The sequence below is a fragment of the Mytilus californianus genome, unplaced genomic scaffold (assembly GCF_021869535.1).
Source record: "Mytilus californianus isolate M0D057914Y unplaced genomic scaffold, xbMytCali1.0.p SCAF_3, whole genome shotgun sequence".
In the NCBI taxonomy this organism is placed as follows: domain Eukaryota; kingdom Metazoa; phylum Mollusca; class Bivalvia; order Mytilida; family Mytilidae; genus Mytilus; species Mytilus californianus.
In genome coordinates, this window is record NW_026262679.1 from 50,697,740 (window position 1) to 50,712,253 (window position 14,514).

The window sequence follows — 14,514 nt, forward strand, 5'->3', positions numbered from 1 at the left end:
CAAACAATACAAACAATACAATTTTCGTGGAAGTGGGTGAAATTAAAAGAAAGAAAACTAACAATGTTTTAATGTATCCATTTAATGTGCTTATTTTACAACGTCGTGTGAAAACAGTTCATGTACGAAGAATAAAAATTACAATCAACTACGAATAAAGTAAGGCCCAAATAACTTGACCAGATGAACATTCATGTATTTAGTCACACAAGTTTTATGATATATTCATTCTTTTAAGAATGTCTTTCAACGGAGTGACTAATGTTAGTCCTTCACGAAATGCAACAGCCATTCCAATGCATCCATTTTTGTGACCCGGATGATTTACTATATATATGCATGTTCCAGAATCACCCTGTACCAATGGAAGATTGAGTGCTATCTGATTATACATACGAAAAATTCTTCTATCAGTCAAATAACCAGACGGAAGCTGTAAGTGGGCTTGCGAATAAATCCAATGAGGATGATATACATTAGCGTTGACGCTAGCTGCAGTTGCACCAGTATTCGAAAACTGCACATCTACATCAGATTGTCTTGGAAACATATTTTTTTTCCGATTTAGTCATTGCTCCAGCACTTACAGTATCAGCTGCCTGTGATGAAATACAAAACTCCTCATGGTCCTAACAACTAGTGTTTAAAAATGGTGATGACAAACCTGTATGATATAACATATTTATAAACATGCATTAGATATGAAGATGGGAAATACAAAAGAACCAAACGTCGAGATAATTAAATAATGAATACCTTCAAATGAATTTCCAAGTTTTTAAATCGCTGCTTCATTAAAAGGATTTACTGTTGACTTTCATATTGTCAATGTTTTGCATGCTCAAACGATCTAACGCGTATAAGCAATATTTCAAAAATATTCTGAACAAGTGAAAATTTAATATGATCGCCATGGAGTAGCCGATGATCCGGTCCACGCTGATATACTGACATTTCTCATATCGGTTACAATACACAATTTCCCAAAAGATATTTGATTGATGCTGATTAATTCTTGAAATTGTCAAACAGGAGACAAAAATAAGTATTGGTAGGTAAGAAGGTAGGTTCGACATAAAATGATAAATAGTGAAGAAGTTCGGACAATTTGACCTGTTGATTTTAGAAACGAGGATATGTTGAAAAAGAAATTTTCCTTTCAATGGTTCATCTAGGGGCCTTCTAAAACAACACAAGACATCTGACAATTACATATCCCTACAGACAAACTTACATATAGCTAAATCAAACATTTACAACTGGTATTTAATTGATAAGAAAATATAATAAATTGGGAATAATCCTTAGGATTCTAGCACTCTACTGACATTAATGGGTACTAAATAAAGACTGTATGTAAATGAAAGGTAGGTCATCCCATTGTCTCAATAAGCAAGTCAACAGCCCAGCAAGTCGACAAGTGAACAGTCTAGCAGTCAGATTGTAAACAAGTCGACAGGTAAACAGTTAATAGGTTAACTAGTCGACATGTCGACTGGTCAGCAAGTCGACAAGTCAACATGACAAATATCAATTATTCTTTATATCAATTCATTATTATGTTCTTTTCAATTATTTGGCAACAATTAAAAAAATCATAACAACACCAATTTTACAGTTAGGCTGGTCAGCAAGTCGATAAGTCAAATATAATTTAATTTTTATATCAATTCATTTTTTTTGAAAAGAATCAGAAAAACAAAAAGTTTATAGTTCGACAGGTAGGCTCATCAACAGGACAAATACTTATTATTTGATATTTTAATTCATTTTTATTTTTTTTATAATTTATATGGCAATCCTAAACTTTACCCTAAAATAACTCTTACCACTAATCTTACCTTTTACACTAATATTTACTAAATTCTAACCTTAATCTAACTCTAACCATAATCTAGACCCTAACCCCTTACCCTTACCAAAGCCCTATCCATTACCCTAACATTAACCCTTATCCTTACCCCTAAACGTAACCTTTACCCTTACCTTACCCTTATTTTCATATTAGTAGGCCAGTTAACTAGTCGACTTGATGACTTGTTTACCTGACAGCATGTCTAACTTCAACCTAATAAAAACCGAATCACTCAATAACTTTATTTAACTTCAAGATAGAAAAAAACTATTCTTTTAATATGCAATTTAATTAGATAGCTGAATTATCTTTAGTCTTTAACAATAAACTCATCTTATAAACCTGTTGTAAACCAATTTACTCAGACTATACGTGGTATACTGGCGATTGAAATACAATTGCAAATTATATGGTTGATTTGCTTAACTGACAATACCAGAAAGAAATAACTATTTTTCCCCATCACTAACTTTGAACAGTTGTGTTGAAACCTGCGATAAATTGTGTAGCCTGTTGCCGTCGCTGACTATTGTGGCGCTACCTAATTCAATCTCTCTAGACGACGATGTTCTTTTCTTAGGAGTCGTTTTCTTACTGCGATAGCCGGCGTTAATTGATTTAGTGTGTGATAATAATTGTGAGAGGGTTCAATGTTTCGCTATACAACGGTTCACTAAAACACGCTTAAGACAAACCAAAAATGGTTATACTATGTATCTATGTATCTTCGGATTTTCATCATTTTCTGATCATTACAGTTTTGAAATCTTTAAAATACACATATCTTTAATTCAAAATTATATTATTATAATATTCGGTTATATTCATATTCGCTAATTAGGAGATATCCTTTTCTTGCAAAGTATTTTGAGCCACACTTGATCAGTTAAAATTAATTAACTATTACAGTGCTGCATGAATCTACTTCTATATCTTTATTATCAAAGTCTATATAAACTATACGTACTTGAATATTATCAAATTTCATTTTCATTTTGCATATTTTATTGAAATATTGGTAAGGTTTTGGTTTTTTTTTTTATTTCTAGGAGGATCACCATGGTGTATTACAGATTGAGATTCCAAAACACAGATCTTCAGTATCGGATATATTTGTACATCTGGAACAAATAAAACATCAATACAACATCATGCATTACTCCGTTTCACAAACAACGCTTGACAATGTAAGTGTATATACTGTAAACCAACTAATTTTTGTGATTAGAAAGATATCGCGAATGTACACCTTTGTGATTTAGTAAAACACGGATCTTCCTTATATAAATACATCAAGAAAATAAGAAAATCATGACAATAAATTGTCCTTAAATCTGCTAGAAAGGGCTTGGTGCCAAATTAAGTATCTGCAAAAAAAAAGTTGGTTTACAATAAGTGATCATTTAATATGGTTGTTGGTCACATAAAAAGTTTTAGAAAATATTATTTTCATATCCAGATCATGACAAGTTCTTATTATATTTTGTTGTCACTTATCATAATGAAATAACCTTATAATCAGCATAAAATCAAAAACCAAAACAGAGCAACCCTTAGATTTTAATAATGGTGGTTCATAAAGGCTTAAACTATAAAAAAGATAAATCATGTTAAAAAGTGTCCTTTTAATGAATGTGTATTACAAGAGAAGATTTTGTCCTACTTTTGTAAAGACATTTGTGGCTTTTTTGTTTTATGAAACACTATAATTTGTGTTATACATATTGTTTATGACAAAATTATCTTCACAACATACTGTTAGTAAAAACTACATCAAGAAGATGTGTGACAAATCTTCATTTAATATTTTAGGTGTTTTTGAATTTTGTACGGGATCAAAATGATGGTGTAGTACCAGAAATATATGAATCAAGTTCCGAAGGAAGTACCTCGGGAGACACGTGGAATGAAGGTTCTTCAGAGGCCTTTACTAATCCTCACTATGCTTACAATAATGATGGTTTTACAACAGAAAAAGACTCTCTTCCTGTCAGATATAAAGACTACAACAAAGATGGTAGACATAGTCCCCTTTATGCTACAAAAATGTGATTTTTATTCAGTGCAAAGCCAAATAAAAATGTTTTTTTCAGTGACATGGTTTCAAAAAAGTTTTTTGTATGAAATTTACAAACAATTTTGCTAGCAATTTAGTTTCATAAGAGGGCATTTAAAGATATTTTTCTTCTTTGAAATGTGATTTTACCAAAGAAATAAGAATATAAATTGTAACAGTCAAACATTATACAATGTGGTAAAAATAATCCATTAAAATACAGTAAAACACATGCCAACCAAACTTTCATAATTCAAAATCTATGTTTTTGATATCAGGACAAAGAATGAGTTTAATTTGTGTAAACTGAATTGTCTATTTTAGAATATTATGCATTCTGGGTAATATATTTGAAAGCCTTCACAAAACATTATGGTTGGTTATAAATGTCCTAAACATTGGAAATTTAGCCAATGACGGGATGTTATTCTCATTTTGGGGTACAAATAATGAAATTACCCATAATCCTTTACATTCTGATATAATTTATCCCTGTCTAATCAAAACAAAACCTCTTGTCATGAAGGGTTTCAGTTGAGCAAGTTTAATGGTAACAATCGGTAAATAACTGTACATTGAAAATTGAACTAAATATTTCCTAACTAACAAATATAAATATATTTTTTTTCAAGGTTTCCAATGAGATTGAGCTTTGAGTGTCAGTTAGCTAACATGTTATAGACCAGTGAACTTTTAACTAAACTAAATTTATTTTTTATTTACATATAAATAAATGATATCTAACTAAAATTAAGATTTCCTGACTTTCTTGTATTATCCACAAATTTCAGCCATAAAAATCTGACAACTGAAAATGAGAAATTATCTACATAAATGGTGTTACTGTGGTTAAATTATATATTAACTTATATTATTTAACCATATGCTATAGATATAAGGAGAATCTTTGTTTTTATTTTATTATACTTCTTAATTTGACCATTGTTTTGTTCATGACGGAATTTTTTTATGCAGTTTTGTGCTTGTTTTTTACTTGACTTGTAGCATGAGATTATAATATATATATTTATCTATGTTTTTCTATTAAAAGTAAACAATGCAAGTGAACTTTTGTTTTATACACTTTTTATCAATGCAATACATGAAATATCTATTTATGGTTGTTGTTTTTTTGTCTTCACTAAATATAAATAAGGATAAGAAAAACATTTTGTTTTCTAGTATATTTCTATTTTCAATTTAGGCCATACTTAAAATGTTTCTAGATTTTCCACGGACCTGCACAATTTTCATTATTCACTTTTTTTACCATTTGATACAAAAAACCTGGGAAACAGTTTTTTATACAAGAAACAAAAACACAATAAAATGTAAAATTTGGCGAACTGCTCCACATTTAATCTGTTAATAACACAGATGTGTGTATTAACAGATTAAAAGTGTGGGTAAAGAAAAGGGCTTTACAAGCACGGAGTGTTTTTAATAACCAAATATTTTGTCTTTTTAAAGCCTCCATAGGATAGTTCATATCAATGCAAGATTATTTTTTATTTTTTGAAATATTTATATTTCCTTGTTATTGTTGGTTGTTATTGACAACATGTCTTTTTTTTTATTCCAATGCAAAATGTCAGTCTGGTGCAAAATAACTTATATTTTAAATATATGTTAATTTCTGTTTATTATATCGTGTATGTGTTATTGATATTTCATTGCATTAGAAATATATAACAAGTTATCTATGTTTAAAAATAAAAGTAGATTTCTTAAATTTATATCGTAGAAAGCCTAGTTTTGTACTCTAATAAACTTAGTATGCATACAAAGAGACCATTCTTTAAAGAGATTTCATAGAAGAGTTGTGAGCTTTCAATATTAGTGTATCTTTTTTATGCTTAATAGGCGACCATTATTGAAAGAGATTTCAAATCAGAATTGCTAGCTTTAAAAATATCATATATACTTTTTTGTGTGCAATAAAAGAATTTGACATTCCACAGCTTTACAATGACAGACTTTATTTTTTTGCAAATTAACTCACATAAATAACATTTGATCTGTTGATCTGTGACATCCAACTTCCTCTCTTGTTTGTGACAGAAATTTAATGGGGAGGGGGGGGGGGGGGGAATATTTCACATTATTAAGTACAAAGTTGAACGTTCATCTACTGCAAGGGGTAAACCATTGAATCTAGTAACAGACGAAATTAATGGGAAAACAATATCCTTCATATAATTATGTACAAAGTTGAAATTCATATATTTAACATGTTTAAGGGGTAAACTATTGTATTAGTAACAGACAAAATTAATGGGAAAATATCTAGTTCCTGTAATAGGAGAAAACTAGAAATACACATATTGAAAGGGTAAGCTATCAGGGAGCTACCATTTGATTTTTAGGGGAGGGGGGGCTAGGATGAAATTTGAAAATAAAAGGCAGGACAGGAGTTTTGAGTAAAAAAAAAAGGCAGGATGAGCAACTTGGCAAAAAAAAAGGCAGGATAAACTAATAATAAAAAAATGCAGGACCAAAAAAAGAGTGAAAATTAAAAAGGCAGGACAGAGATAACAACTAAAAGAAAATGCAGGACAAAATTTTTCCTCCCCCCCTCCCATAAAAATCAAATGGTAACTCCCGTTTGTCCTCATCCTTGACACATAATCAAATATAACCAAGAATTTTATCATACTTCATCATCCATTTTGTCTCAAAGTCTGTGATAATATTGTTCATGATACATAATTTGTTATGAAATACTGTTTAACACTTAGCAGATTAATTATTCAATTTGATATAACATTTTAATTTAACCATAATATATACGTATATTTTCAACTTCCCAAATATTTTAATCTCCAGCTTACTGGGAGGAAGGATATAGCAAAAGTCTGTTCCTCCGTCCTTTTAAAATTTCTTGTTTACACAATAATTTGAGTAAAACTGACTGCAAATAAAATTATTTTGAAAGAACATTAAATGAAAGTTATTAGTCAAATATTTTGGTGGAAAATCCTAGCTTGGAACTGAAAACTTTTTATTAGAATTTGCTGCATTTCAAGTTTTTTTTGTATGACTGCTGTAAATCTGTATTCGATGCATATTTATGTTTTTGGCAGTTTATTTTACTTTGAGTCTTTTTTATTCTGTATGTTTAATTATTTTTGTGAAATTGTTAAAGTTTAACCTGTTATTTCATTCTGATTTTAAGCATTTTGAAAGAGGAAATACCTTTTATTAAAGATATACTCATTTATTATGTAAATACTCAGACTTAAAAAAAATGTACAAGGTTTTTTTTTCAATCGCTTCCATTCTTAAATACCCAAATATTTTAAGAGATAAACATGTTAAAGTAAGAACTTTCAGTCAGCTGAAATAATAGTGATCTATAATTACTTTCATTCACATCATTTGGACTCATTGGCAATCATACCATATTTCCATATTTTTATATTATGTATCTATGAGTACATGTGTATCTTTGTGGTTGTGGTGGTCAAATATATTGTCATTCTATCTTGATCACTAAACAAACTCTCATGAAACATTCAGCATTTGTCATTGCATATCATTGTATTTCTCAATGCTTTCATCAACCCATAGAGTTTCAAGATTGAAATGTTTATATTTGATTTGTTTTTTATACAATCTGACCATATTGTTTGATAGATGCTTATATTATATTAGTTACTTTATATATTTATAAATAAATAAATGACTTTCAATATACATTGTATTCTTTGCATTCCAATAACTGAAATATGAATAACAGAAGATGTGCGATATACATCAAGAGACATGACATGCGACAGCAAACCAACAGCATAAAAAACAAAAGATATTTTGAGGTTAAAATAGGGTCTTTACAGTAGGTGTCTACACAGTATATCAAGCTCTATAAAAATTGTAAATATCCCCGAGGAACCAGTAATGACGCACCTAAGGTTGTTTTTTTCTCTGCATTTAATCCACCATTTAAAAGAATTAGAAAAACGGAATGGAATAAAAGATTGATAACTTATTAATATATTTCAGTCATTAAGCAGTTGATATTTGAAACGGTAACAGCAATAAAAATCATGTTTGCTAACATTACGAACGGACTGCCAACTAATGATGGGTACCAGTAATGACGCACTGTAAACAAACCAGTAAAAACCACTTACACGTACCTGATAATCGAAAAATTGCTTCAGTCTGGATTCTTTAAAGTTAACACTGTTAACAAATTCAATTTTATTAACAACTTTTGAGATTTTCATTCACTTTAATAATAGTAACACAAAAGCAATGTGAATTTAATATTAATTGTTTATATTGTTCCCTTGATTGATAAAAATAGAATGTTATAGCTATGGGTTCTCTTATTCCTCTGTTGAGGTACTGTGACAAGGACATAAAAAAGTGTCATGCCTCCTAAGCACGGTTTTGTCACAACAATATTTCAGATGTACCCAATGACCACAATTTTCGAGTGTACACTGTCCCCAATTGGCAAACAATATAAAATTACAGTTCCTTAGTTCTTGAGGTAGGCCAGTAAGTTTGCATACGCAGCAAGGTTCTTCATCTTCTATTACATCAGAGTCCATTGAATCATCAATACTTATGGGCCCTCCTCGCAAATTAAGTCCAGAAGTACCAGCACACGGCTCATCAACAACTGTTATTGTCTTTTTTGGAACTCTTTTTGACTTCACTTGTTTTGATGATTTTGAAGGTTTAGCTAACTGTTTTCCTTTCTCATTTGATTTACTTTTCTGACTTTTCTGACTTGGTTTTCTGCTTACATTCTTCTTATGTTCTTTAATTTTTTCAATTGTATCATTCTCTGTAATTGCCTTCCCACTTACAACTTTGCTCAGATAGCGTCTTTGTTTAGTTCTAGGTTTCTTTTTGAATAGGTTTTTCTCTCGATCTTCAAAAAAAGTGTCATTCTTCTCCGACACTGTTTTTTCTTGTGTTTCATTGATTGTTAAAGCATGTTCATTTTCTTCTACATTGTTTATGTTAATTTCAATTTCTTCAACAGGTACATCTATATCTTTCTCAATTGGTTCAATTTCATGTACAGGTTCTCTGTCTTCAGTTTCACATGTTTCTTCTATGGAATCTTCTTGAATGAACACTTGTGCTGGTGCAAAATTGGAACGATCAACCATGTGAGGATCATACGGGTAAATCCCAGTTTTTCTAAATGCACTTTGCAAATTGCTAGGTGAAAGTGCATGAAGATAACCCTTACAAGCCAGACCACATATATTATAACGTGTTATTGGTTGTGAACAGTTTTGCCGCATAAATTTGTGGCACTCATTATTAAAAATCCTTTCAAAAGGTCCAAAGCATCCTACATCCATAGGTTGGAGAATGTGGCTTGTATGTGCAGGTAAGACAAACAAAATAATATTTTCTTTTCTTGCCCATTCAATTAGTTCCAATGCAATATGGGATTTATGTCCATCAAAAAGAATTAATACTGGAACATCAGATGTTCTGTGGGGTATGTATTTCAAAAGATGATTCTCCATGTATTTGCGGAAAATTTCTGTATTAGACCAGCCGCTTTCTGAAACATCACCGTCTGCATCTGTTGACTTATTTTCAAGAAGTTCTTGTCTCATCCTGTTACCAGGAAATACGAAGAACGGTGGCACACTGTGGCCTTGTGCATTTCCACACCCTAAGACTGTGACCAAGTGTTTGTCCCCTGAAGTAATAGCTGGTGGTGTAGATCCTGTAGCTGCAATAACATATGGAGACTTATGGTTAGTGCATATTCCTTTTTCATCAACATTGTAAATTCTTTCTGGTTTATCAAACAGATCATATTTTTCCAAAATTTTGTGAAGTTCAGAGTAATAGTTCTGCACATTGACCTCAGATGTAGCTTTTGCACGCTGCATTTCAAGACTTCTTGGTTTAATGATTTTTAAATCTGGCCAACGAGCCATGAAGTTTTTATACCACTTTGTTGATAATGGATGTTCACTGTCCCTTAATCCTTTGTAAATGGCATAATTTGTTGCAATATCTATTACTTCTGACCTGCTGTAACCATATCCCACTCTAGCCATGAGCTTCAAGTGATTAACAAGATCTGCTTCATCTTCTTCATTAAATAAAGGTGCTGGTCCGGACTTGACAGCTTCAGGATTTACATAGCCACTCAGTCTATGTCGTAGAGTAGCTTCAGGTACTTCATATGTACGTGCCGCTGTCCGGATAGGAATGCCTTGTTCTTTTACTATCTGATATGCATTATTCAATTGTGATGGTGAATATTTTCTGTACTCTTTAGTAAATTTCTGAAAATAAAAAAAAAATAAAAATTATTTTTTTAATCTCAATTTAATTGTTACCTATAATTTTATTCAAATTTAATATATAATTGTTCAAAATTTATGAAAGTAATATATCTTCCAATATATTTGACAATAAAAAGTAATTTTATTAATAAAACAGCATTGGCAATAATACAATTATAAATGTATACTTCATACATCGAATGAAAAAAGTCGATAAACCATAGAAAATTATATAAGCGACGATCATTTGTTCTACAGTGATTCCCGCTAAAATGTAAAAACACATCACATGACAGTCACGTGACTTGAAAAACACAAAATGAGGAAGCAGACGGCTACATACTTTTATTGACCAAAGTGGATATAGGACTGATAATCACTCGGGGAAAGGTAGGATGTTTTTGACCTTAATAAAATGGCGGAAATTACATTGTCTATAATATTTTAAGTAATAATTACCTTTCTGGGCGGAGTTTTAGGCATCTTCGTTGTAGTAAGACGACCTTCACCATAACGTTATGAACAGCAAATGTTGATGACGTCACGGCTTTTGTTTAGAAATATAAAACCGAAAACTAAATCGGTGCGTCATTTCTGGTCCGCGTCAAAACAGGTACCAGGACGATAATTATAGGCCTTTTAGAAAAAAAAATTTGATCATGATTATCATAATCAGACTCAGAAATCAACCAATCTAAATACAGGAATTGGTGTTTCAAGTGTTTTTTTATCATTCTAAACACAGCATGTTCATTTTTTCATTAGATTTAATTGGTAGTCTGTATGTTTGATTGGCACTTTAATATTTTCAAAATTGTCTGAGACATTACTGTTATAAATCTTTGATAAAGCAATTATTTCATAAAAAAATGATGAATGTTGTCAGTAATGAAAGACAATCAAGTAAGTGAAAATGAACACCTTATTTTGCAATGTCCCACAAATTATTATCAAACAACATATGACTATTCTCAAAAATTTTTGTTTTCTGATGGCTTCAAATTCTTCACTCATTTTTTCTTCTTCAGAAAACTAAAATCCATGAATTTGAGAACCCACGAACATGTAACTTTTTTTCAAACCACGAAAATTGATGACCACGAATAAAAGTACTTTCACAGTATATAAGTTTAATAAAAATCTGGCAAAAATTATACACATGTTAGCACTAACAATGCATTTTCCATATAACTAATATTTCTTAGAGTTAAAAATGATTGATCAGCAATGATTTTTGAACTCGTCCGAGACATTGCTGATATAAACCTATGATACAAACTTCATAAAAATCTGTCAAGAATTGCACACATGGAGAGTACTCGGTACTAATGATAAAATTTTCCATATAATGAATGTTTCCAAGGGGCATAACTCTTAAAAATAATTGATCGTCACTAATTTTTCAAACTCATCAGAGACATTGCTGATATAAATCTATGATGTAAGTTTAATAAAAATCTGGCTAAAAGTGTACATGTAAGGGCGCTAACAAGACAGGACGGAAGGACGGACACCAGGTATTTCTATGTCCCCCGCAACATGTCGATCGGGGGACAATTAAAGTGTTATTAACCTCAATAAGACTGCAACCCAAAGAAATAAAAACTAAACAATAAAAATCCCATTTCAAACAATGTTTCCACATGGGTTAAAATACGTGTCAGCCATATTACACCACATAAATATTGGTCCTTATACTATCATTCTTCAATTAGTTCATGGGGAAAATTAAGAACCCTGTACTGGACTGTAGTTCAGCAGTAGTTGTTGGTTGCTACCAGCCAGAAGTGTTTTATGGTTAATGTTATTTGTTTCCTTTTGAATTGTTCCACTTTATGCAATTGAAGGGCCTTTAAAGTTTGCCTGCTGTCAGTTTATGTTTCTCATCATTGAAGACTATATGGTGACCTGTAGTTTCCTACATCCTCGTTCTATAATGGAAATGGGGAATGTGCCAAAGAGACAACAACCCGACCAAAAGCAGAAAACAGCCGAAGGCCACCAATGGGTCTTTAACAAACCGAGAAAATCCTGCACCCATATCATTTGGGAAACTTAACGAATAACAATTGCATGTATATAGATCACAGTATAAATAAAAGCTATGTTATGGATGATTCTGGTATTATTATTGTTAAATGAATTTCTTTTGTCGTAATAACATATTCATGATAGAATATCGTCCTAGGCAGTATTTCAATATTAAATATTGCCCAAAAGGACATCATTTGATTACAAAATATTTTCATGGACATTATTCTTTTATACCAATACAGTAATTACATTATGAAGAATCGAGTTATATTATTACCACAAAAAGTAGTTCATTAGTAGTAAAAATAGGTCAAAGTCTCAAATAGCCAGATTGCAATATTGGCGACTAAATTTTGCAGACAAAAAATCCTCAAACAATTTTGTAACAGCAGATGAACAACTTTAACATGTGTGGAATCCTCTTGTGAACAGTCAGTGACCTGGGTTGAAAGCTGTAGGAGAATTTGATTACAACAAACTTGTGTCCTCTTTCATAAATTTTACTGAGCAATTACTAAGCTCCTAAGTCTAGTTGATCACTTATGAAGTGTTTATTTAAGTCGCTTATCCTCATAACCTTATTGGACCAATTTTTGTGTCAGGAGCAAACCCCTGTTATTGAAGACCTCACCATCTCTATTGTCATAGATATCATTTGAAGTCGTTCATCTGTGTCAATATCGAAGAAAAGATCAAGATTAGAAGCAGATCTTCTTTTTTTTTTTTAGGCACATTAGGAAAAACATTTTCTTAATTTCCATGTGCATTCAATTTTGGACAAGGATAAAAAAAAACAAAGACGAAAACATTGGATTACTGACTTTAAATTAAGTAGCGAATGCACCTGCATTTATGTAACTCCTTTCATTCGAACCTTTACTAAATTTAAAAAAAAAATCAATTAAGTATTCAATCAAATATTTCTTTTATTTAGATTGATCATTTGCATGTTCTTTAAACACTGTTTATATAGGATTATTAGGATATATATTAAAGCTGATATATTATTTATTTCATTCTTTATTATATATCAATTCATATCATAATGCATTACAATAGAAAATAGAACAGGGGCGGATTAAGTTTGTATGTGTTTTTTTGTTATTATAATTTTTTTATGTGGGATGGAGGCTGACTCCAGGTCTTTCTTATTAGAATCTTTGTGTTATATTGCTTTTGCTGATCAATAACTGCTGTCCCTTAGTTTTTTACATTTTTAAAACTTCAGGTTTTTCCAGTGTATTATATATAAATCATAAAATATTATATTTCCTTTAAAAACAAAATGTATTATGAAATTATATTGGAAGGACAATGAGTCCCCTCTTCTCGATTCTAAAAGACAGATTTACAAAGAGTCAAGTAATTGCTAATATATCTTTTAATACTGCAAGTTTGTGGTAAAATGTGTTCTTAACATAAAGTTATCATTAAATTGAAAAGGTTTAAATTTGATCAACATGGAAATGTGTTGTGAGACTCATTTGGAATATATAATATTGTCCTTTACTAAATGTCAGTAACAATATAGAATAAGTAAGTTTTGTAGCTCAAGAAGGACTTCTTTCTTATTTACATTTTCTTTAAAAAAAAGACCTGACAATTTGTTAAAGAATATGCCAGTAACAGAATATACGACTAATTCTCCCTTTCTAACATGTCCAATCTCTCCTACTTCACATTCACAAAAAAATAAATATGAAACATATGAAAAGCTCCAGTTTTATTAATGACTATAATCGCAACGCTACTGACAATCCGCTACCAAATCAGTCCAACTGTGTACTGGAATTTGGTGAATACACAATACACACATACCAGATGATTATTAAAAAAAACTTGAGACAAATTGAATTCATAATTAAATGTTTGAAATTATAGTCCTTGTTTTCCTTGTAACTTGGTAGTGTACGAAGAGATAAATATCACACGTTCCATCTCTGTAGTAGAATTTCTTAATCGTTCAAAACGGTTAGATGTATACATTTTGCCTGCTAAATACACATTGCAAATATAATATATAGGTCAGGCCGACTAGGTCTTAAAGAAAAATCCAATTACTAAGCAACAATTTTCGAAATATGATAGGGGTGTCACATTTCAGTTTTCTGCACATATAAACAAACACGGCTGTATATTCCTTAATGTCCAATACGGGTTTAAAGTTTGTTTGTTGTTGTAGACATTTCTATCGAGTCCAAATGAAACATTCAAGATCAGATGACAAATAAACAATTGCAAAAGCTCTCGATGATATATATGTAGTTTAATAACAGTTCTTTAAATCTTACAAA

At 30.8% G+C, this 14,514-nt stretch overlaps 1 protein-coding gene and 1 long non-coding RNA gene across 2 annotated transcripts; one reads left to right on the top strand and one right to left on the bottom strand.

Moving 5' to 3' along the window:
- The first annotated feature begins 2,678 nt into the window (after positions 1-2,678).
- Positions 2,679-7,607, top strand: LOC127734806 (uncharacterized). The gene is made up of 2 exons (XR_007997780.1): positions 2,679-3,042; positions 3,668-7,607. It is a non-coding gene; the product is annotated as an uncharacterized LOC127734806 (long non-coding RNA).
- Positions 7,608-7,674: 67 nt separating this feature from the next.
- On the bottom strand, positions 7,675-10,807 carry LOC127734807 (uncharacterized). Its single transcript, XM_052244822.1, has 2 exons — positions 10,646-10,807; positions 7,675-10,186 (listed from the first exon to the last, which is right to left on the bottom strand). The coding sequence occupies exons 1-2, from the start codon at positions 10,667-10,669 to the stop codon at positions 8,243-8,245; spliced, it is 1,968 nt and encodes a 655-aa protein (XP_052100782.1). The 5' UTR covers positions 10,670-10,807; the 3' UTR covers positions 7,675-8,242.
- Positions 10,808-14,514: the final 3,707 nt, after the last annotated feature.

What these genes read in the sequence shown, in the direction of transcription:
- LOC127734807 (XM_052244822.1), bottom strand. Translation starts at nt 10,669, where the DNA reads ATGCCTAAAACTCCGCCCAGAAAG. An exon ending in CTAAAACTCCGCCCAGAAAG is followed by an intron (nt 10,187 to 10,645) that starts GTAATTATTACT and finishes TTTTATTTTCAG; the next exon opens with AAATTTACTAAAGAGTACAG.